Source organism: Rattus norvegicus, chromosome 12, assembly GCF_036323735.1.
Source record: "Rattus norvegicus strain BN/NHsdMcwi chromosome 12, GRCr8, whole genome shotgun sequence".
Lineage (NCBI taxonomy): Eukaryota > Metazoa > Chordata > Mammalia > Rodentia > Muridae > Rattus > Rattus norvegicus.
Genome location: NC_086030.1, coordinates 16,449,707 through 16,473,013, shown reverse-complemented (window position 1 = coordinate 16,473,013; position 23,307 = coordinate 16,449,707). Strand labels below are relative to the sequence as shown.

General features: G+C 46.8%; 1 protein-coding gene across 4 annotated transcripts; it reads right to left on the bottom strand.

Annotated features, from left to right (window-relative positions):
* Nucleotides 1-14,683: 14,683 nt before the first annotated feature.
* Spdye4 (speedy/RINGO cell cycle regulator family member E4) lies at nucleotides 14,684-22,181 on the bottom strand. Of its 4 annotated transcripts, none has more exons than NM_001034153.1 (7): nucleotides 21,888-22,128; nucleotides 20,289-20,507; nucleotides 19,133-19,191; nucleotides 18,487-18,572; nucleotides 17,345-17,513; nucleotides 17,065-17,167; nucleotides 14,684-15,543 (listed from the first exon to the last, which is right to left on the bottom strand). In NM_001034153.1, the coding sequence occupies exons 1-6, from the start codon at nucleotides 21,988-21,990 to the stop codon at nucleotides 17,108-17,110; spliced, it is 696 nt and encodes a 231-aa protein (NP_001029325.1). In that variant the 5' UTR covers nucleotides 21,991-22,128; the 3' UTR covers nucleotides 14,684-15,543; nucleotides 17,065-17,107. The 4 variants fall into 4 exon arrangements, with proteins under 4 accessions (NP_001029325.1, XP_063127646.1, XP_008767217.1 ...); XM_063271576.1 differs by lacking the exon at nucleotides 21,888-22,128 and adding an exon at nucleotides 21,068-21,565; XM_008768995.4 differs by lacking the exon at nucleotides 21,888-22,128 and adding an exon at nucleotides 20,947-21,271.
* Nucleotides 22,182-23,307: the final 1,126 nt, after the last annotated feature.

Here is a 23,307-nt window from a genome sequence, read left to right as displayed (position 1 = left end):
GGAGGATGCGGGGTCTTCCAGGAGGGCCAGCATCTATTCATGGAATTGTTTTGCTCCAGATCCAGGCTGATGCACCCACCTGACCTAGAACCCTAGGGTCATGGATACTTGAAGTCATCAGCCTGCCGTAGGTGTGTTCTTGATATCGTTTAAAGTATGTACACCTCTCTGTGTTAGGAAATTAGGAAAGACATAGAAACCCCCCCCCCCACACACACACAACATACCCACAATTACTTTTATACTGTGAGAAAGTACCCCACATGCGCGCACACATGACTGGACCCTCTCCATCACTGCACACACAGAAATGACAAATAGGGAGACACAACCTTGGGGAGATAGGCTACGCACTTGGAGGCCAGGCAGATGACTTTGGAAGAGGACATTTCTTTCACAAAGACTCGAACTAGGCAGAAGACTTACAGCTCCAAGCAACTGACTCCAAATGTGTTTGAAGAAATCCGTATTTCTTTTTTTTTAAATATTATTTATTTATTTTTATGTATATAAATACATTGTACATGTCTTGAGACGCACACAAAAAGAATACATTGGATCCCATTACAGATGGTTGTGAGCTACCATGTGGTTGCTGGGAATTGAACTCAGGACCTCTGGAAGAGCAGTCAGTGCTCTTAACTGCTGAGCCATCTCTCCAGCCCGATTTCCGACCATTGCACATGTTCTGCAGCTCTGTAATCCCACTTCTCCATACTTTACATTTGCTTTTCATGTTTTCTGAGTGCATGCATGTGTGCTGAGTATATGCATGTATGTATATGTGTTCTCATATATGCAGGCACATGCGGTACTCATCTGTGGGAGGGGAGGCAGCCATTACTGCTGAAATGTCTATCTTGATGACTGTGAACTTTATTTACCGTGGTATAAGTTGTTGTTGAACCCAGAGCTCGCCAAAGGCAGGTAAGTCTAGTTAGCTCGTGTTCTCCAGGGATCTCTGTCTGTGCCTCCTGTGTGTTAGGATTCCAGGTAGGTTGCCAGGCCCTTCTGGATTTTATGTGGGTTCCAGGGGTCCATACTTGCGCAGCAAGTTTATCCCACGGAGCCATCTCTCCAGCCACCAAGTTTGCGCTCAAGTTTTCAGGACCACCTACGTTAGGTACTTTGAGGACACCCTGGTCACACCTGATGGGAAGAAGTAAAGATATGGCTCACTTTTTCCCATGGTTTCAAGGCCACCATAATGGGTAAGGCGTGGTCCAATGGATCTGTCCATGGTGTGTACCTGAAATCCCAGCTCTGGGGAGAAGGAGATGGGCAGATCCCTGGGCCTGGCTGGATAATTGACCAACCTAGATGAATTGGTGAGGGCCAGGACAGTGAGAAGCAGTCTCAAAAAATCAGGTGGTGCTGGAGAGATGAAAGCTGTTCTTCTGGAGGACCCAGGTTTGATTCCCAGCCCACAACCATTGTAACTCCAGTTCCAGGGAATCTGACACCCCCTTATGGTCTCCAAGGGTACTGCATACACACATACACATACACACAGACACTCATATACACACACTCACAACACACACGCTCACACAGAGACTCACACACACATATGCTCACATGCGTACACTCTCACACTCATGCACCCCCCCACACAACATACACACACTAGTTCAAGAGGCAGCAGGGTAGCTCAGCGGGCAAAGCCGCATGTTGCCATGTAAGTTTCAGCCCTGGGACCATATGTTGGAAGGAAAGAACCAACTTCAACCAACAAATTGACCTCTGACCTCCACACCCACCCCCTCCTAAGTCAATGGCAGTAAAAATATGAAACAGGCAACTGAAAAGGGCCAAGGGTGGGTTCATTCAAAGCCACAATCTGAGGGTCGACTCCACACCACAAGCAAAGGCTTCTTTGGTCCTTGCTGTCAAGCAGGTGCTGGGCCCACATTAGGCAGCTTATGTAATTCTGGGAGTCTAGGTTAACAAGTCTGAAAAATCACACTCGTTTAGAGGTAAAGAATCAAGGGTCAGCTAGCGTGGTTGTGAAAGCCGGAACTCCAGGACTCAAGAGGCAGAGGCCCACCAAGGGTTCAAGGTCCATCTGCTTGGAATAGTGCATGTTAGGCCAGCCAGGGCTACAAGCAAGCCCCTGGCTCAAAACAACAAGGGTCAGAGAGAACTCTGCTGGGAAGAGCTCTTGCTCTGCTTGATGCCTTCTGACCCCCTCTGACACTACACCCACTGGACAATCTTTCTTCTGTTTTTTTATGTCTCTGTCTGTGTCTCTGTCCTTCCTCTCTCTCTCTCTCTCTCTCTCTCTCTCTCTCTCTCTCTCTCTCTCTCTCTCAAAACCTCCCAGACAATGACAACAACCATGCCAAGGGTAGCTCTGTTGTCCACTGCACAGGAGCCTCTGGGTCTGAGTCCAGCACCACAGAAGAAATAGACAAAAGAAAGAAGGATTAGAGATAAGCTCACGCTTGCCAAGTGCTCCAACCTCTAGCTAGGACTGACTATGACATAATCATTTCCACTTAGAGATTTGCATGTATAAAGTCTGACATGGCTTCCCTCTACTTCCAGATCCCTGTGCCTGTGCCTAAGGGAGACACTCTATGCCAGCATTAAGGACTACCTTCTGTGGGAAACCTAGAAGAACCCAGACTCTTCTAAAATGAGTGGGATGGAGTCACCACATTGTGCTGCTGGGAGCTGGGACACTTGTAGTGGGTTCTGGAGGGGCCATAAGAAGTCAGGATTCCTCCAAGCTCCATTCTTTCTAGAGGCACCATCTAAATGTTATCCCGAATGTCCTCAGTCCCCACCTCCCCAACCGTAGCAGCAGAAGGCCTGTGGTTTCCTGTAATTGGTCTCCACTGCTTAGGCCCTTTGAAGGCAGCCCCTCAGGGCTTAGCGGTGGAGGGAACTACCTTCAAAATACAGCATTTGAGCCATATGTTTGTAATAGAAAGCTTTAATATATTTCACAAATTTTATTAGAGTCTACGAAGGTTTATCATAGAAATATTTTTTTATGAACGGTTTTTGAAACATTGTAGATTTGAAAGCACACAGTTCTCACAGTTTTGTAGTGGATAACATTTATGTAAACATTTTCCTTCTAGGAGGAGATTTGGGGGTTTTATCCATTTGTTCTATTTTGTTGGGGGCAGAACCTCACTATTTAGCCCAGGCTGGCCTTCAGCTTGCTTCGGCTAGCCTCAGACTCACAGAAGTCCACCTGCCTCGGCCTCCCCAGTGGAAGGGTGTGTGTCACTATGCCGTGTGGGTTTTAAAAATATCTATTAGAACCATACAGAGATTCTACCGATAGATACTTGTTTCAGGTAAGTATGAAGGTTTGTTTGAAGTTTACTCTTTATTACTAAGACGTGAAGAAGTGTACTTGCTTCTTTTGATTTAAAGGCAATGTGTATTTTGAAAGAACACATATTTTTAATAAATACTCTTGTCAACTCTGTAGAGTCCAAGGTTGCCTCTTATTTATTTGTTTATTTTCTTTTGTTTACTTTCCTTTCTCCTTTATGTGTATGGCTGTTTTGCCTGCATGGAGGCCTGTGCAACAGATGCATGCAATACCCACATAGACCAGGAGAGGGCACTGGATCCACTGGCACCAGAGTTACAGACAGTGGCGAGCCACAGCGTGGATGCTGGGAATTGAACCCAGGTCCTCTGGAAGAGCAGCCAGTGCAATGACCTGCCGAGCCATCTCTCCAGCCATTCACTCATTCACTCATTCATTCATTCATTCATTCATTTTTTAAAACCGTATCTTCTTCACTGTTTTCTCATGTCATATGTTTTTAAGTTTTACATATATGTATGTGTGTGTGGATGCACATGTGTGCATGCGAAAAGATCAGAGGACAATTGGGGTCTCAGGAGTTGGTTTCCTCCCCCTGTGTGAGACCCGGGGATTGAACTCAGGTTGTCAGGCTTGGTGGTCAGTGCTCTTGTCCATTGAGTCTTCCCATGGTATGTGTTTTTAAAAGAAACCACACAACATTTGCTGCAGGGGAAGACAGTAAAGGTGAACTTCGTCCTGTTCTCGAACCTTCTGATCCTGTTTGCTGCTTGGTGTTGTTTAACAGAATTCTACTCATCTGAATTTAACTCTTTTTTTTTTTTTTTTTTTTTTTTTGGAGCTGGGGACCGAACCCAGGGCCTTGCGCTTCCTAGGTAAGCGCTCTACCACTGAGCTAAATCCCCAGCCCCCTGAATTTAACTCTTAAGAAAAGAATCCTGGTGTCATTTACTTATTTTCTTCTCTCTATGCTTTTTTTTTTTTTTTTTTTTTTTTGCAATGGAGCCTCATACATATCATCAGCTGGCCTCAAATAGGACATGTAACTGAGAAGGACCTTGAACGTCTGGCACACTGACCTTGCAGGTCTTCACTCTTAGTATCTGCTGGGTTGCGGGGGTAGAACCTTGATGTAGTGGTCTGAGTAGGGGTGGCCCCGATAGACTCATGCGTTTGGATAACTGTCCCATAGGGAGTGACACTGTTAGGAGGTGTGGCCTTGTTGGAGGAAATGTGTCACTGTGTGGGTGTGGTGTGAGATCCTACGTTCAAGCTCCCTCCACCCAGTGCAGAAGAAAGTCTCTTTTTCTGGCTGCCTTCAGATGAAGATGTAGAACTCTCAGCTCCTCCTGCACCATGCCTGACTGGATGCCGCCATGCTCCCACCTTGATGATAACGGACTGAACCTCTGAACCTGTGAGCCAGCCCCAGTTAAATGTTGCCCTTTGTAAAAGTTGCCTTGGTTACGGTGTCTCGTCACAGCAGTGGAAACCCTAAGACACCGGGGCTTACTGCATGCGAGGAAAACATTCTACCAACTGTGAAACATCCCCATTCCCTGAGTTAGAATTCTTTTTCATGTAGAAAAGTATTGACGAAGGCTCACTGAGTAATACTCTTGCGGCTCGAGCACAAGGACCTGAGTTCAACTGCTAACACCCCACAGAAAGAAGGGTGTGGTCATGCATGCCTTGTAACCTCAGTGCAGAGTGGGAGGGCGGGGTGTGGCAACAAGAGACAAACTCCAGACTCATTGGGGGAACCTGACTCATGGGAATAAGGCAGGCATCGAGGGAAGGCACTTGATATCATCTTTAGTGCAAGGCTGTTCGCACACCCACCACAAGTGCACGGTTACATTCGCACCCATGCACACATGTACATATAGGTATGCATATAGGAAAATACCACACACAGGCAAGTGTCACATGTATAAGCACACCCACATGTGCACACGCATACACAAATAGCAGTTTTTACAAAGAAGTAAAACGAGAGAGATTCTGCAAAAGACAGTAATTTGAACCCAGACTTAATGAGAAGCCACGGAGGCGGGAAACTCAGGAGTGCCAAAAACGAAACAAAACCCAGAGTAAGTATTAAATTCTTAGAGAGAAAAAAAGAAAAGGAAAAAGGAAAGGATCCATGGGTTCCTAGAAAACAAACCTACTTCCTACATAAAGGGAAATGGGGTGGCTCAGTGAATAAAAGCACTGGCTGCTCTTGCAGGGGACCTGGATTCCGTTCCCAGCACCCACATGGCAGCTTACAACTGACTGTCTGTAACGTCAGTTCAAACAGATCTAGTGCCCTCCTCTGGACTCCAAGGGAACCTGCACTCACAGGCAGGAACATACACACACACACACACACACATTAATCAATAAAATATAAAAATTTTAAGAGGAAAAGTGAATCATCAGAGGAGGGACCTCCCTGAAAATGCCTCTGGGTAACTCCCAACACATCCAATCAGTCATCAGAGTCTCTCTCTCGCTCTCTTTTTTTTTTTTTTTTTCAGAGCTGGGGACCGAACCCAGGGCCTTGCGCTTGCTAGGCAAGCTCTCTACCACTGAGCTAAATCCCCAAGCCCCGTCAGAGCCTCTCATTCTAGCTTTATTTGGGGATGGTTGCTGGGAGTTATGGTGTTGTTTTTTTCTTTCTTTGTTTTGTTTGGTTTGATTATCTGAGACAGGGTTCAGGTTCGATCTAAGGTGAAGGCTGGTCTGAAAATCCACGTGTAGCTTAGGATAGCATGGAACTCACAATGCTCCTGTCTCTACCACCTAAGCCATGGGATCTGGGCACGAGAAACTATGCTTGACTTCTTTCCATGTGTATAGGAAAATCTAGAGGACGCAATGAAATTAAAACTATTCAAAATAACAGGGGCTAGAGCAGTTTCTGAGGCAGTGAGATGGAAATTACATAGGTGAGCAGGGAAAGGGAGTTATTAATAGTGTGGATGCTGGACAAATAGGAAAGAGCTTCTTGGAGAAGGGAGCGTCAGAGAACACAGGAGCCAGTGGAGGAGGGAGAGGTAGGAACATTATATCAGCCATAAGCAAACAAAACTAAAGAGGCCCAGCAAGATGCTCATCAGGGAAACTGAGATGAAAAGACCCATCCACTGTGGGTGGTACCATTCCCTAGGCTGGGATCCTGCCCAATTTGGGAGGCACCATTCCCTAGATTGGGAGCCAGGACTGTATAAAAAGGAGAAAAGGAGCCAAGCACTAGCATGCACCCATCATTCTCTGCTTCCTGACTGTGGATGTGATGTGACCAGCTGCTTGAAGCTTCTACTGCCTTGACTTTCCTACTGTGATGGACTACACACCTGAACTGTGAGCTAGTATAGACCCTTCCTTCCCTTTAAATACTTTCTGTCAGGGCATAACTAAAAGAAAGACAAAAAGTTGTGTATATATACAATTATAAAAGGGATTTTTTTTTAGACTGGCTAAGATAATTGGGGGATGCATAGTTCAACATTGGTCATCTGCATGCTGCAGAGCCCAAAAACCCACTAACAGCTCAGTCTAAAAGTTTGGAAGCCTCAGAGCATAAAGGATCCACGGTGTAGCCCAGTGTAAGGCTGTAGACCTTGAACACCTGAAAAGGCTGGCGTCTCTATCTGGAGAGATGGCTCAGTGTGTAAAAGCATTTCTCATGCAAGCAGGAGGGCCTGAATCTCCAGAAACCATGCAAAAGCCAGACATGTAACTCAAGCAAATATAACCCAAGAAGTTCTAAAAAGCAATGGAAAACAGAAACACACACACACACACACACACACACAGAGAGAGAGAGAGAGAGAGAGAGAGAGAGAGAGAGAGAGAGGCAGAGAGAGAGAGAGAGAGGCAGAGAGAGAGAGAGAGAGGCAGAGAGGCAGAGAGGCAGAGAGGCAGAGAGGCAGAGAGGCAGAGAGGCAGAGAGGCAGAGAGGCAGAGAGGCAGAGAGGCAGAGAGGCAGAGAGGCAGAGAGGCAGAGAGGCAGAGGCAGAAAGTATATTTGGAGTCTCATGGCTACAATGCTGACACCATCAACAGATGACTTGTTCAGGAATATGCTCTCTGGCACCTCATCCCCTCATCCCACTTTTAGACTGTCTGGTCTCTCAACTTATTATATGGTGCCTACCACATTCGGTCTGTATCTTTTACCATTAGATCCGTTCCAAGCTTCCCTGGAAACATGCCCATAGGCACCACCCAAATCCAGTCTCAATGCAATCGCATGTCAGTCAAGATCAGCCTTCTTTAATTTTTTTACATTTTATTTTTATTCATCTTATATCCTGATCATAGCCCCTCCCTCCTCTCCTCCAAGTCCCACCCCTACAGATCCCTCCCCCATTGCCTCCTCTCCTCCTTAGAGAGGGAGAGCCCTTCCCCTTGGGTACCACACCACCCTGGGATATCTAGTCCCAGCATGACTAGGTACATCCTCTACCAACGAAACCCAACCAGGCAATCCAGATAGGGGGAAAGCGATCCAATGGCAGGGAACAGAGACTGAGACAGCCCCACCCCACTTGTTAGAGGGTCCATATGAAGACCAAGCTGCATATCTGTTACAAATGTGTAAGGGCCCTAGGTCCATCCCTCCATGCTCTTTGGTTGGTGGCCCAGTCTCTATGAGCTCCCGTGGGCCCATGTCAGTTGACTCTGTAGGTCGTCTTGCCCCTCTGACTTGCCCACTTCTATCCCCCACTCTTCCACAAAACTCCCCAGGCTCCCCCTGGTCTTTGCCTGTGGGTCTTCAGTCAAGAGCAGAAAGAAATTAGTGCATGCATAAGCTGCTGACCTGCTTATGGTCAGTTGTTTTTTCACAGTTCAGAATGATCTGCCTAGGGATGGGTCTGCCCGTGTTCTGCTCATAGAGGGTGGGTCATATCAATGAAGACAGTACCCCATAGACATGGCCACAGGCCACCAATGGCAGGCATGACGTGGCATGTGTGGAGGTCAGAGGCAACCCCCCAGTGCCTATCCTTGCTTCCCACCACGTTAAAGACAGGCTTTCTTTGTTACTCGCCACTGATCATTCTAGGCCTATGACCGTCTGAGGATTCTCATGTCTCACAATAGTAGCACTGGGGGGTTACAAACATGTGCCACTGTGCCCATGGGTTCTGTGGTTTGAATTGGTAAGATGGCTCAGCAGTTAAAGAGCACTTCCTGGCCTCAAAAAGGACCAAGATTTGGTTCCAGCTCCAGGTGGTCCAATGTCTTGCTTTGACTTTTGTGGAAACTGCTCACACATGGCACACACATACATTCATGCATACATACATGCAGACAAAACAGTCACACACATAAACTAATGACAAATAAGTCTTTTAAAAAACAATGCACAATAATATAAACTATCTTGGTGTGACTCTTACCAAGCAAGTGAAAGACTTGTATGACAAGAACTTCAAGTCTCTGAAGAAATTGAAGAAGATATCAGAAGATGGAAAGGTCGCCCATGCTCACAGAGCAGTAGGATTAAATGAACATAGTAAAAATGGCCATCTTATGAAAAGCAATTGGGAGGCCAAACCTACTCCATCTTGGGACTGGCCTCCATCTTAAAAGAAAAACAGCCCGAGAACTTGACCTGCACCTGATCCCAAGCTGCACCCAAGTATCAGGCAGGACCCCATGGTTTGCCCTTGGGCCACACCCCAGAGTTACTCTCTAGCTACCTCCTAACAACAGCCAATCAAGATTAGTCTGACTGTTTCAGATGTGCTTTCAGGGCGTTTGTCATCGTTCACGGTCTTGCTTCAGCGCACCCACCTGTCTGCTCACAATAGTCATTCTAATAGATGCTCGCCAGGCTGGACACCCCTCGCTTGCTCACTATGCCCTATAAAACACTGTCCCAATGAGGGCTCAAGGCTGCTTCACCCATCTTGCTGCATCAGGGCTGGCAGTGAATAAGCCCAAGTTCAGGCTTGAAATAAAGAGACCCTAGTGCGATTGCATCAGAGTTGGCTCCTTGGTGGTCTTTGGCGGCTCATGAATGATGCGCAACACAATCTACCAATTCAACGCAATTCCACTAAAATTCCAACTCAATTCTTTACAGACCTTGAAAGAACAATTATCAACTTCATATGGAAAAAACCAGGAAACAAAAACCAGGAAAACTGAAACAATCCTGAACAGTAAAAGAACTTCTGGAGGAATCACCATCCACCTCTAATTTCAAACTATATTACAGAGCAATAGTAATAGAACCACATGGCATTGGCATAAAAACAAACAGGTTGATCAATAGAATCTAATTGAAGTCTCAGAAGTAAACATGAACACCTATGGAGATTTGATTTTTTTTTTTAATAAGAAGCCGAAAACAATGGAAAAAAAGAAAGCATCTTCCAAATACGTGCTGATCTAACTGGATGATGTGGTGCAGAATAATGGAAATAAAGCCATATTTATCACTCTGACCTCAACATAAAACTGGACACACTGAACTTAATAGAACTAGGGACTGCCGTGAACACATTAGTACGGGAGACAACTTCCTGAACAGAATACCAATAGCTCAGGTACTATGATCAACAATTAGTAAATGGGACCTCTGAACAAAACAGTAGCCTTCAGAATGGGAAAAGGCCTTCACCAACCCTGTATCCCACAAAGGACTAATATCCAAATAGAGAGAACCCAAGAAGTTAGACACCAATAAACCAAGTAACCCAATCAAAAATGGGATACAATGCTAAACAGAGAACTCTCAACAGAAAAATCTCTAATGGCAGACAAGCACTTAAAGAAATGTTCAAAATCCTTATCATCAGGGAAACGCAGATCAAAACAACCCTGAGATTCTATTTTATACTCATCAGAATGGCTAAGATTGAAAAGTTAAGTGACGGTTCATGCTGCCAGGGTTGGGGAGCAAGGGGAATATTCCTCCAGTCCTGGTAGGAGTACGAACTTGTACAATCACTTTGGAAATCAGTCTGGCAATTTCTCAGAAAATTGGAATTAGTTATACCTCAAAACCCAGCTATTCTATACCTGGGCATACACCCAAAAGAAGCTCCAGCATACCACAGGGACACTTGCTCAACTATGTTCACCGTAGTTTTATTTGTAATAGCTAGAAACTACAACTCAGTGTCCCTCAACTGAAGCACGGAGAAAGAAAATGTGGTACATCTACACAATGGAACGCCGCTCAGCTATTGAAAGCAAAGACCGGGCTGGGGAGACGGCTCAGTGGTTAGAGCACTGACTGCTCTTCCAGAGGCCCGGAGTTCAAATCCCAGCAACCACATGGTGGCTCACAACCATCTGGAATGGGATCTGATGCCCTCCTCTGGTGTGTCTGAAGTTAACTACAGTGTACTTATATATAATAAATAAATCTTTAAAAAAAAAAAGAAAACAATAACTTCATGAATTTTTCAAGCAAGTGGATGGAACCAGAAAATATCATCCTGGATGAGGTAGCCCCGACCCGGAAAGGCACACATGTTATGTTCTCACGGATAAGTGGGTATTAGCCCTAAAATACAGGAAAAACCATCCTACAATCCACAGACCCAAAGACGCTAACTGGAAAGGTCCAGGGAAGGATGCTTGAATCTCACTCAGAAAGGGATATAAAATAGACATCAGAGGTAGATGGAGGTAGGGAACTGGGTGGAAAGGGAACAGGGTGGAGATCAAGTGTGGGGAGAAGGGAGGCAGAGAGGGCTGGGAGGGCTGGGAGGGAGAACTGAAATTAGAGAAAGGGCATCTCTGGGAAGAGCCGGAGACCTGAGATGGGGGAGGCTCCCCGGAGTCTAAGGGAGTGACCCTAGCTGAGACTTCTAGCAGCTGGGAATATGGAGACTGAAGTGGCCACCTCCTATACCCAAGTGGGACTTCCAGTGGAGGGATCAGGACACCAACTTACCCACAAAACCTTTGACCCAAAGTTTGCCCTGCCTCCCAGATGTTCAGGGAGGAAGATGGAGCAGAGATTGAGGGATTGGCCAACCAATGACTGGTCCAACTCAAGTCCCGGCCCCTGGGAGAGACCCAACCTCTGACACTATTAGTGATACTCTGCTCTGCTTGCAGGAGCCTAGCGTAAATATCTTCTGAGAGGCTTCATCCAGTGCTGGAAGCCAGCCCAGCTCTAGAATGGTTTGATGCGAGACAAAGCATTGGACATAGAAGTAACTTAAAGACTGATGGTCTCAGGCTGTAGAGACGGCTCAGCAGTTAAGAGCACTGACTGCTCTCCCAGAGGTCCTGAGTTCAATTCCCAGCAACCACATGGTGGCTCACAGTGATCTGTAATGGGATCTGGTGCCCTCTTCTGGTGTGTCTGAAGAGAGTGACAGTGTACTCATAAAATAAATAAATCTTAAACAAGAAGAAGAAGAAGAAGAAAGAAGAAGAAGAAGAAGAAGAAGAAGAAGAAGAAGAAGAAGAAGAAGAAGAAGAAGAAGAAGAGGAAGAAGAGGAGGAGGAGGAGGAGGAGGAGGAGAAAAGAAGAAAAGAAGAAAGAAGAAGAAGAAGAAAGAAGAAGAAGAGAAGAAGAGGAAGAAGAAGAGGAAGAGGAAGAGGAAGAGGAAGAGGAAGAGGAAGAAGAAGAAGAAGAAGAAGAAGAAGAAGAAGAAGAAGAAGAAGAAGAAGAAGAGTAAGCGCAAGGCCCTGGGTTCGGTCCCCAGCTCCGAAAAAAAGAACCAAAAAAAAAAAAAACCCTAATAACTTGCTTATTCTGAAGTTAAAAACTATTTGCTTGGGTGATTAACATCTGTATCCCATAATCTCCAACAGTTGGGGATTAAGTAAACGATTGTTAGGGCTTTTTTCTCTCTTGCCCAGAAACCTCACCTCTCACTTGTCAGGTGACAGGGGAGGTTTGGAGCAATAAACTTTATTGAACCAGGAGAAGAGAGTCACTCGCAGAAGGAAAAACTTTTACACAAGCACATATGCATAAATTCACACACATACATATACAAACTCAAGCACACACACCCATACACATTCAAACATTCCAATTGGGCTCAGCTACTTTGTTATCTCATAATTACATACTTACACACACACACTTCCATACTTACATATGCATATGGAGCAAAGACCAAGTGCCAGTGCAGAAAGAATTTGTTCATTCTGGATGAAAAATGAGCTACAGTCTCTATTACATAGAGAAAGAAAACATTTTTACCTTTTCGTTGCTACATAAATTAAGCCCAAGTCTATAAGAAAAAAGCTTTATGTTCTTTAGTAAGGGTAAGCCTGCCTTGTTGTTAAGAAAAGACTTGTCCTGTCCATGGCAAAGAAAAACCTTGCTCTTTCTGCTCTCTGCAACTTCTTCTTCGTCCCTCTTTTTCTCTGCATTCTGTGTATTGCTCTCTTAATTTCTAAGTTCCCTTTTAAATTCTGTTACTCTACTCTGCCGTCCTTCTCCTTCCTCCTCCCAATCTTGCTCTCTCCTCCTTCTCTGATGAAAGAACGCCATGCAATGTAATCATTCCTTTTTTTTTTCTTTTTTCTTTTTTTCAGAGCTGGGGACCGAACCCAGGGCCTTTCACTTGCTAGGCAAGCGCTCTACCACTGAGCTAAATCCCCAACCCCTTTTCTTTTCTTTTTTTTTTTTTTTTTTTGGTTCTTTTTTTCGGAGCTGGGGACCGAACCCAGGGCCTTGCGCTTCCTAGGTAAGCACTCTACCACTGAGCTAAATCCCCAGCCCCAAGTCTTTTCTAAGGAAATAGATCACGTGGCTTTTCTTGGTATCATTTTGTTTTTAACGGAAGTTCACAGAAGTTCAAACATAAATTAAAATTATAAATTGAATAAGAAGTTTACAAGAGAGATGTTTACACATATTTTCATTAAGAGTAATTATCTGGTTAAACATTAATTTTCTGTCACTGGCTCCACAAGTTCACAGAGAGTTAAAAATCATAATATTTGCAACTAAGTTATCATTGGAGTTTTTTTTTTTTTTTCCGGAGCTGGGGACCGAACCCAGGGCCTTGCGCTTCCTAGGCAAGCGCTCTACCACTGAGCTAAATCCCCAACCCCTATCATTGGAGTTTTGTATAGATAAACCCCATCAATATTTTATCTTCTGTCCTTGCACCTACAGTAAGATCACTGCTAGATTTTAGCTTCTCCTGGATGGCTCCTGGCAATCCAGAAGTGTGTAGAAACAGAGAGAGACCCACAGCCAAACATTAGGTGGAGCTTGGGAAGACTTGTGGAAGAACAGGGGAAGGAATTGGAGAAGCTTGAGGGGAGCAAGGGCACCACAAGAAGACCTACAGAATCAACCTGGGCCCATGGGGACCCACAGAGCCTGAACCACCAACCAGAGAGCATGCAGGACTGGACTCAGGCTCCCTACACACTTGGTCTTTATATGAGTCCTCTAACAATTGGAGTAGGGGCTGACTCTGAGCCTGTTGCCTTCCATTGGACCCCTTTCCTAGCTGGGCTGCCTTGTCTGGCCTCCGTGGGAGAGGATGTTTTTAATCCTGCTGCTGCAACTCGGTGTGCCAGGGCAGGTTGGTACCCATGTGAGGGCTTCCCCCTCTCTCAGAAGTGGAGGGGGAAACACGGGGGTGGAGGAGTCAAACAAACAAAACAACAAAAAAAAAGTGCAGAAATATTGAAGAAAAGGCCTGATGCCAACTTCTGCCCTTCATGAACACACACACACACACACACACATACACAGAGAGAGAGAGAGAGAGAGAGACAGACAGACAGACAGACAGACAGACAGACAGACAGACAAGATCTTTCCTCATCTGCTAAGGCTATAAGTGGGTAATTATGATTCATAGTCTCTTTTGTATATTATGCTCTCTGCCCTTGAAGGAAAATTGTCGGGTTTTTTTTTCTTCATTTATTTCAATGATGTGACACACGATCACTTCAGACAAACGGCACACAAGAGAAAGGCATTGGAGAAATCATAGTAGCAGGGCTTAGGAGATAGCTCAGTGCTTAAAGCTCTTTCCTTCTGAGCAGTAAGCTTGAAGGCCAGGTTCGTATCCTCACACCTGTAACTGCCAGGTGGGACGGTAACTTTTCTGTAATTCTGGCTCTCAGAGATCAGAGATGGGACAGTGTGCATCCTCAGAGCAAGCTGGAGAGACTCAGTATATTGGAGAGCTCTGGGTTCTCTGGGGACACTCCCTTAGTGTAGAAGGTAGTAAGCTATCAAGGAAGACATCAGAAATCAACCTCAAACCTCCACTTCCCCTATACAAACATCCTGACAGGCATACTGATCTAAGCACAGGTGAACATGAAGCCATTCGTGAGTACATAACACAGACACAGACACAGACACAGACACACACACACACACACACACACACACACACACACACACACATACGTGCAGAAAGAAAACAAAGTCACCATTGTAACTTATGTAGAGAACATGAAACATATTTCATCTTTATTGTCTGTCCCCAGGAGAAGGACCTCATAGCATGGATTCTCTTTCGAACACAAACCCCCTTAAAAGTAATACACAGACATGACCAAGTGGTTTAGAGTACCTCAGCTCAATATTCATATTCAACAATGGAGATTAAATATCAAATAGATAAAAACATGCTCCTAAGGATCTAGGGTTATATCACCTAGATATAAGACAAAAAGATATATATAAAAAGATAAAAATTCTCTAGTAAGTGAAATAACAATGTGTATAAAGACGTTATAAGATAAGAGAACAGCATGTTCTCAAAACAGTAACTATCATAAAATATTGAATATGCTAATTATTCTGTAGTCAACTTATAATAATAAAGTTTATTAATAATATAACTTGTTATGTATACTAATATTTCAATAAAGTTTGTGATGTGTTAAAGTTATTACAATTACATAAAATCAAATACTATATCTTGAAGGTAGTTCCCTTCACTTCTGAGCCCTGAGGGGCCTCCTTCAAAGGGCTGGAGCGGTGGAGACCAATTACAGGAAACCACAGGCCTTCTGCTGCTACGGTTGGGGAGGTGGGGACTGAGGACATTCGGGATAACATTTAGATGGTGCCTCTGGAAAGAATGGAGCCTGGAGGAATCCTGATTTCTTATGGTCCCTCCCAGAACCCACTACAAGTGTCCCAGCTCCCAGCAGCACAATGTGGTGACTCCATCCCACTCATTTTAGAAGAGTCTGGGTTCTTCTAGGTTTCTCGAAGAATGTAGTCAGTCCTCTTTCCTTTCCCCCAGCAGCCCTCAATGTTGACATAGAGTGTCTCGCTCAGGCACAGGGATCTGGAAGGAAGAGGGAAGCCACGTCAGACTTTGTACACGTGATTCTCTAAGCGTGAATGATTATGTCATAGTCAGTCCTGACTAGAGGTCAGAGCACTTGGCAAGTGTGAACTTATCTCTAATCCTTCTTTCTTTTGTCTATTTCTTCTGTGGTGCTGGGTTCAGTAGCAGGGCTAACACATGGAGGCTCTACCACAGAACAACACTTGATCCTTTAAAAAAAAAAAGTGTGGGGTTGGGGATTTAGCTCAGTGGTAGAGCACTTGCCTAGCAAGCGCAAGGCCCTGGGTTCGGGCCCCAGCTCCAAAAAAAAAAGAAAAAAAAAGGTGTGTGTGTGTGTGTGTGTGTGTGTGTGTGTGTGTGTGTGTGTGTGTTTGAAGGTGACTGCAGAAGCCAGAAGAAACCTTCAGATCCCCTGTGAAAGGCTTTTAGGCTGCTGTGAGCCACCCTCCTCTGCACTTGAAATCAAGTCCCATTCTCTAAAAGAGCAGCAAGTGCTATTAAACACCAAGCGATCTCTCCACCCCTTCAAGCACGTTTCTTTCTTTTTTTTTTTTCCGGAGCTGGGGACCGAACCCAGGGCCTTGCGCTTGCTAGGCAAGCGCTCTACCACTGAGCCAAATCCCCAACCCCTCAAGCATGTTTTTTTTATCTCAACCCTCAAGCATCATGTTCAACTGTGATTCTCAACCTTTGGTAAGCTTGACTCTCAGAGTCACCTGACCTGCCTAAGGTCAGGCCCAGCAGCACCCTGCTTTACCACAGGCACCCGAGATTCACTTTCAGAATGTGGCTTGGAACAAATTCACATCTCGCTCCTCACCACTTGCTTCGGATCGGAACTTCTAACCATGCTGTACACATCAGTACCGTATTAGCATCCTGATCCGAGTCTCTGTGTGTACTGCTCACCTTAACCTCTGAAGTAACGCTGAGATCCCTTATCTGGGACTCGGCAACTAACGTGGGATGAAAACCAAGTATTGGTTTCATCTTCTGTCCAAATCTGTCAGTCTAGTTGCAGATTGAAATTAGCCCCTGGAGGGGTTGGGGATTTGGGTTCGGTCCCCAGCTCCGAAAAAAAGAATAGAAAAAAAAAAAAAGAAATTAGCCCCTGGGGCTGGTGAAACGAGCCTGGTGGCTTGCGTGGGGGTGGAAAGATGTCTACTCGGTCCCAGTCCTTGTAACAGTGCCCACTTCTGAGCTCGTCTGTGACTTCTATCACATAGTCCATCTCCCCAAGATCCTGTCTTTCTTTGCTCTCTCTCTCTCTCTCTCTCTCTCTCTCTCTCTCTCTCTCTCTCTCTCCTCTCTCTCTCTCTCTCTCTCTCTCTCTCTCTCTCTCTCTCTCTCTCTCTCTCTCTGTGTGTGTGTGTGTGATGGGATCAATACAGCAATGCTAATGGCTGGGCTATTAAGTATGGAGGTGAGTGAGGGATGAGGGTGGTTCAGGTGGGGGCTCAGTGACCTTCCTAATTAGACCACAGACAGGAGTCCACACCACAGAGAACAGCGACATACCTTCCTCAGGCCGATGACCTCAGGCCTCCACAGTTTTAGGGTTCTAGGTCAGGTTGGTGCGATCTCGTGCCCACACCCAGAGATCTGGATTGTAAGCCTGGATCTGGAGAGAGAGACAGCTCCCTGAGCAATGCCTGGCTCCACCCCAGGGGCACCCTGTACTCTCCCTGTTTAGCCTCAAGGTTTCCATTCCCCCACCTCCCATATTCAACCCCATTCCTCTCTCTGTCTGCCCAGGCTGGCCCTCTGCACCCCATGCTTCCCTCAAACCCCTCCACACCTCTTCACACTCCTCCCGGGACACCCAGATCCTCCAGCCCATGGAGCGAATGAACTGGAAGCGCAGTTTGTGGAACATCGGGCGCTGGGCGTAGCTCTTCCCGTAGAGGAAGTAAAAGATGTCTTGTTTAGGGGCCTGGTTGTCCTCCTCCATGTCATTGGCCAGGTACCTGCAGAAAAATCAGGGTGTTTATGGCTCTTTACCAAGGAGGATCCTGAAGATGCTGGGGGACATTTCATCGTGGGACAGCATCAGGCCTTTCCAGCATGATGGGGACCATCTCACTGTGAACAGAGGCCACCTGAAGGCACCAGTCACATGGAGCTGACAAACACTAGTGCCTACCGATCCCGATGCTGTCCTTGCCCACCTGACATGAGAAGACCCCAGGGTTCCTGTCTCCATCCTCTCCCTCTTCCCTGAGCTTATGTTGTGTGCACACACTGGTGTCAGGTCAGGCTCAGCACCTAAGTGTCGGGACTGACCCTGTTTTCCTTTCCTGGTCATCCTCTCCTTTCAGTGGCTGACAGGTTTGGTTTGTATGATAGAAGAAAGACGCAGAGGGAGAGAGTCAAGGAAGGGACACACGCACCACCTTAGTGCTTGGGGACAGGATTAATTCTCTAGAAAGGACTGTGTGTTTCCTGGTTTTATTCTATGCATTCTTGAGTGTGCAGATGCGTGTGTGTGTTGGGGGTGGGGCTGCACAACTGAGCATGTAAACATACCCAGAAGCCAAGCTTGACTTGTTCCTGGGAGCGAGCTATCTTCTTTCCTAAGGCAGGGTCTCATACTGGGACCTCGGTCTCACCAGTTAGGCTGGGGGTGCTGCTCTGAACCCCAAATGGCCTTCCTTTACATGAACCTCTAGCACTGGAATTTCTAACATCCTGCCCAACTTTTTTGTGTGGTGGGCAAAAAATCTGAACTCAAATCTTCGTGTATGTATAGCAAGCACCATTACTAACTGGGCCATCTCCCCCGCCCTTGTTAAATTTCTCACTGATATAAGTTGGTTTTCATTAGTTAAAAAAAAAAAAACAGTTTACGGGCATTTACGCTGCAAGGATAGGCTAGAGGTCCACGTTTTGTGACCCCAACCACCAGGGCAGTGAGCAATGGGAGGAGACGAAAATACTCACAGAGCCAGGAAGAAGTGGATTGGCCTATACTGCCAGGAGAAAAGCCCAGCGCGGCTGAAATAAGCTATGACCATAGACAGGAGATACTGATGGAGAGAGGAGACAAGAGAGGAGCGGTCACACCCTGGAGAGGAGGAAGGTAGGGAGAGAGGAAGGGTGGTGGAGGTGGGCATGAGGTTCAGAGAGGAGCCTGGAGTTTTGGTTCCTGCAGTGTGGGCAAGGGAGGGTGAGAGGGCACAAGCAGGTGCCCTTGCTGCTCCTGCATGGCTGCATGGCTTGCTGCAGCCTGTATGAGGATGGCTGGCTCTGGGTCAGTTCTGAGGGGGGGGGGTTAGGCCATCAGGGACAAGGAGGAGCTTGTCCAGCTGAAGCTAAGGACCCCAGAGAGTTGTGGGGAGAGAGGAAGCAATTCCCAGGGTAGGATGGTGGCCTTGGGCTCAGATCCCAAGGACCCCAGTGAAGCAGGAGCCTCCTGTCCACTCTGGAAGACGCTGCCAGTCCTCGCAGAGAGACACTGACAGGATATCAAGGGCCAGGCCCGTGTGTGTCCAGGTGGAACCACTGAAGGACAGAGGAGTGTGGGTCAGTGAGGTCTCTCCCCAGGCAGGACAGGAGCAGGGGGCCAGCTCAGCGCAGGACTCCTCACCTTGTCTGACACCCTCAGCATCTTGTCCCAGTTCAGGAATTTTTTCACCACGGGATCCTCTGTGAAGGAAGCGCACTTGTTATAGTGTGAACCGGGACAGCTTGGGAGCTGCCGCTGGGAGAACCAGCTCCGTGGGAGAAGGTTCAGGCCAGGACCAGTGTGAGACCTGATGTTGTTGGACTGTCCATACCGTATCCTGTAAGCCCATCTACCAAATGCTGTGTGCCTTGTGCTGCATGTGTCTGTGTGTCTGTCTGTCTGTCTGTGTATGTCATTCTATTATTTTTGTTTCTGTAGGTGCCCTTGATTAATGCCAGGAGTCAGAAATGGTGCTGTGGCCGAGATGGGCTTGCCAGGTTGTTTAAGGCAAGGATTATGGAATTTGAGGCTGGAAAGCCATTTAGTGTTCAGATCTCAACGGGTTCTTTTGTGGGAGCCGAGATTCCTTTTGAGGGATACTGAGGGAGGCGCAGACAGTGGAGGCCCAGCTTGTGAAGCTCCAGGCTCTTTCTTCGTGTGGAAGTTTTTTTAAGACCCTATGGTGGCTGGTTATCTAGGGCTGGAGAATTGTTTTGGTTTAGTAAAAAAAAAAAAAAGATCAACATCACTGTTAGTTATAGGCGTTATAGGAGAATAAAAAAAAGAGGAAGGGACAGTGGTCTCATCTGAGACTCGGGAGAGGAGGCACTGAGCAAAGTTCAGAAAAAAGTCCTCCCTACCATCTCCCTCTCCAGGATTGTGACTGTGATGAACAAGACCTGCAACGGAGTTACATCTGTATCCCAGGACCAAGATGCTACAACAGACTGTGATAATCCCTCACTGTACCAAATGCACATAAGCCAGAAGCACTTATGCTGACAGTCCCATGTCATATGAGGGTTGGAACATGACTGTGTTTGTGTGGGGGTGAAGACACCTCAACCCAGCAAAGTCACAGAGGCTGGGTGAGCACAGAGTTTCTCGTCCTCATGTGGATCTACTTCAACTCTAGCTAAGCCCCCCGGGCACCTATGTGACCCTGAGAATCGGTTGAACTTAAGTTGTTCAGGCTGATAGAGTGCGGGTCTGTGAGGGCAGATTTTCCACAGGGAAGAGGGTTGACTAAAAGTTCCCTCTTTTGCTTAAAGGAGCTAGCTGTGCCGCTGTCTCTTACCGAGCAGCCTGGTGAAGACCTTGTGGTGTTCAGGACGCACTGTAGACACACGTCGCCTCTTCAGCCTCATCCTGAGCCCGCACAGTGTCTCCACTGACCACACCGGCTGGGGATCCGGTTCCAGTAGCTCTGCCAGGTCATCCTCAGAATCCGATGACAAGTCCCTCTTCCGCTTTGGGCTGCTGGATGGAGGCTGGGACCTGGCTTCCACCCTTGGTTCTATGAGAAGAAAGCCCACCCAGTGTGAGGCTCAGGCCTGATGCTCTCAACCCTGTCCCCAGCACCCCAAACATCCCAAACCTCTTCAGCTGCTTCCTTTCCCCAAACCATCGTGTGGTTTCCTTCCCCCTGAATGGAAATCCACTTGCTCCCTCACTTTGTGCCTGTCCCCTCTCCCTGTCCCTCAAGATTCTTCTTCATTAGAGATACACTGTGCCATAGAAAGGAAGTCTCTGTTTGGGTCCCCTTCTCTGTCCTGCCTTTATTCCTCGTGACTAACACCTTTCCTTGTTTTACAGGGTTTTTGTCCATGTGACACCTGAGTCTGCCGCCCTGATCTCCTTGACTCCAACCCTGCATCCTGGGCCCTCCTTCCTTCCTTCTGTGCCCTCCTCCCTACCATCTCCCTCTCACAGCTCTTCTCGCTCTGTCCCCTCACCTGCCGTTCCTGAGATCTCCCCATCCACCACCACCCCAGGTGAGGGCCTGGTGATGCCAGGCTGAGGACTCTGTTCCTCAGAACACAATGACAGTTGGCCAGCAGTCACGATTCTCCCAACCTGTATTCCCCTTTCCACAAATCCCGGACTCTGATCTATCCCGCCCTCCTCCTGGACTCTGGCTGAATCCACGCCTGGCGTCCCTTCCCCCATCTAGGGAGAAGTCAGGAGTGGAGGAAAACTCCAAGAAGATGCTGTTGTCCACCGAGCTGCCTGCCACCATGGAGTGTGTCTCCTCCAATCAGGAGGAGCGGATGCCTATGATGTCATCAGCCTTCCAATCTGGCAACCAGTTTGAAATAAAACATGTGTAACTGACAGATTGATGTTTCTGCTTGTTCTGAGGATTAGGGGTCAGCCTGTCTCCTACACCCATTCCGTCTCCAAGACCAGTCTCCTTGTCTGTCCTCTTTGCAATGTATATACTAGGGGCTGCATTCTCCTCACAGATCCCTGAAACATGATAGAGTCTCCTTCCCTCTGTGTACCCCCATTTGAAACCTCAGTCTCTTTCCCATTATACATCATTTCTCCATTTGGTTTAATTTTTTCTTTTTTTCTTTAACTTTATAAATATATTTATTTACTTTTGTGTTTTGTTTTGCTTAGGACAAGGTTTCCCTGTATATCTCTGTTTGTCCTGGACTTGTTGTATAGACCAGGCTGGCCTCAAACTCAGAAATCTGCCTCCTGAAGAAATGTCTTTTTATAATCCTTCATTCCCCTTCCTTGCTCTATAGGTTTCCGATCCATGTGACATCCACATCCCACCTGCCTGCCCTCTCCTTCTCCTGGTAACCAGGGGCCCGGCTTCTTTACTTCTATAGCCTTCCTCCTTCCTGCCACCCACTCACGTCTCTTCTCACCCTGGTAACTTCACCTGATAGTCCTGGGATATCATCATCCATCACCGGTGAGGCCATCGTGGTGCTCAGCTGAGGACATTGTTCCTCAGACTGTGAGGAAGGTCCACTGGCAGCCATAGCTCTTTTCCCTCCCTTCTATTGAATCCTAGACCCGTGTCTACCTCGCCTTCCTCCTGGACTCTGGCTGAATCCACTCCTGGTTCTTCCTATAGTCTAGGGAGAGATCAGCTGTGGAGGAGAGCCCTGAGAAGGTGTTTGTCCACCCTGCTGCCTAGCTCCACAGAGTTTGGCTCTTCCAATCAGGAGGGGCGGAAGCCTGTGAGGTCATCAGCCTTCCAACCTGGCAACCGGTTTGAAAGACAACATGTGTAACTGATGGGTTGATAGGTTCCGAGGATGAATGGGCAGGTTTGGAAATCTAGATTTGGAGAATGCAATGGGGAATCTAAAGAAAGCAAGACCACTAGGGATGAACGTAGCAGGATAGAGTCTTCGAGGGGCTTGTGAGAGACATGGTGGAGATCTGACATGGCAGGGTAGTATCAGGCCAGAAGTCCTTCTCTGATGGCAACTTTGAACCAGTGTTCCTGGATGGCGAATGCTACCCATGGTTGTAGTGTCCATATGAACATGAAGGCCTCAGAGGAAAGTTGAGCCTGGCCTTCTGCCCCTAGCATCTCTGTGCCTTGGTGGGCCTGCTTTTCTGAAGTTTCCATTTGTCCTATGGTGTAGGATGGTCTTTAACCAATTCTATGACTCCTAAAATCTAGTGAGGCCCTTAGGTGTAGAAGATGGCTGCTAATGGGGGATTTTTTTTTCTGCCTACGCTCACAATAGATCTTCAGGATTCAAACTGACTCTTCCATATGGTCCAGTTGGCAAAGAGGGGAAATATATAAAGTGACAATCTCTGGATTTCGATCCCTGGGAGAGAGGCCAGTCCTGAGACTCACTGCCAAACAGAGTGTTTCCAAGTCACAGAGGAAGGGGTGATCCTGGGCAGAAAGGTGTGGCATGCTCTAGCAGAAGAGTTGATGTTCAGTGTCTATCCTATTCATGTTTCTGTTCTGTGATTAAATGTTCTGATCAAAAGCAACTATGTGAAGAAAAGGGCTCATCTCAGCAGCTAAACCCAAGTTCCTGTCCATCATTGTGAAGTCAAGGCGGTGTCAAACAGCTGGGCACATCACATCTGCAGAGAGAAACAATGCACACGTGCTCACTCACTGTTGGTGCTCAGTTTGACTAAACAGTTCTGAATCAGGGAATGGTGCCGCCCACGCTGGGCTGGTTCTTCTCACATCAATTAACATAACCCACAGACATACCCAAAGGACAATCCACTCTTTCTCCCAAATGATTCTAGATTGTGTCAAGTAGACAATTAAATCTAACCATCAAAGTATCCCAGATGGCGGGGTTGGGGATTTAGCT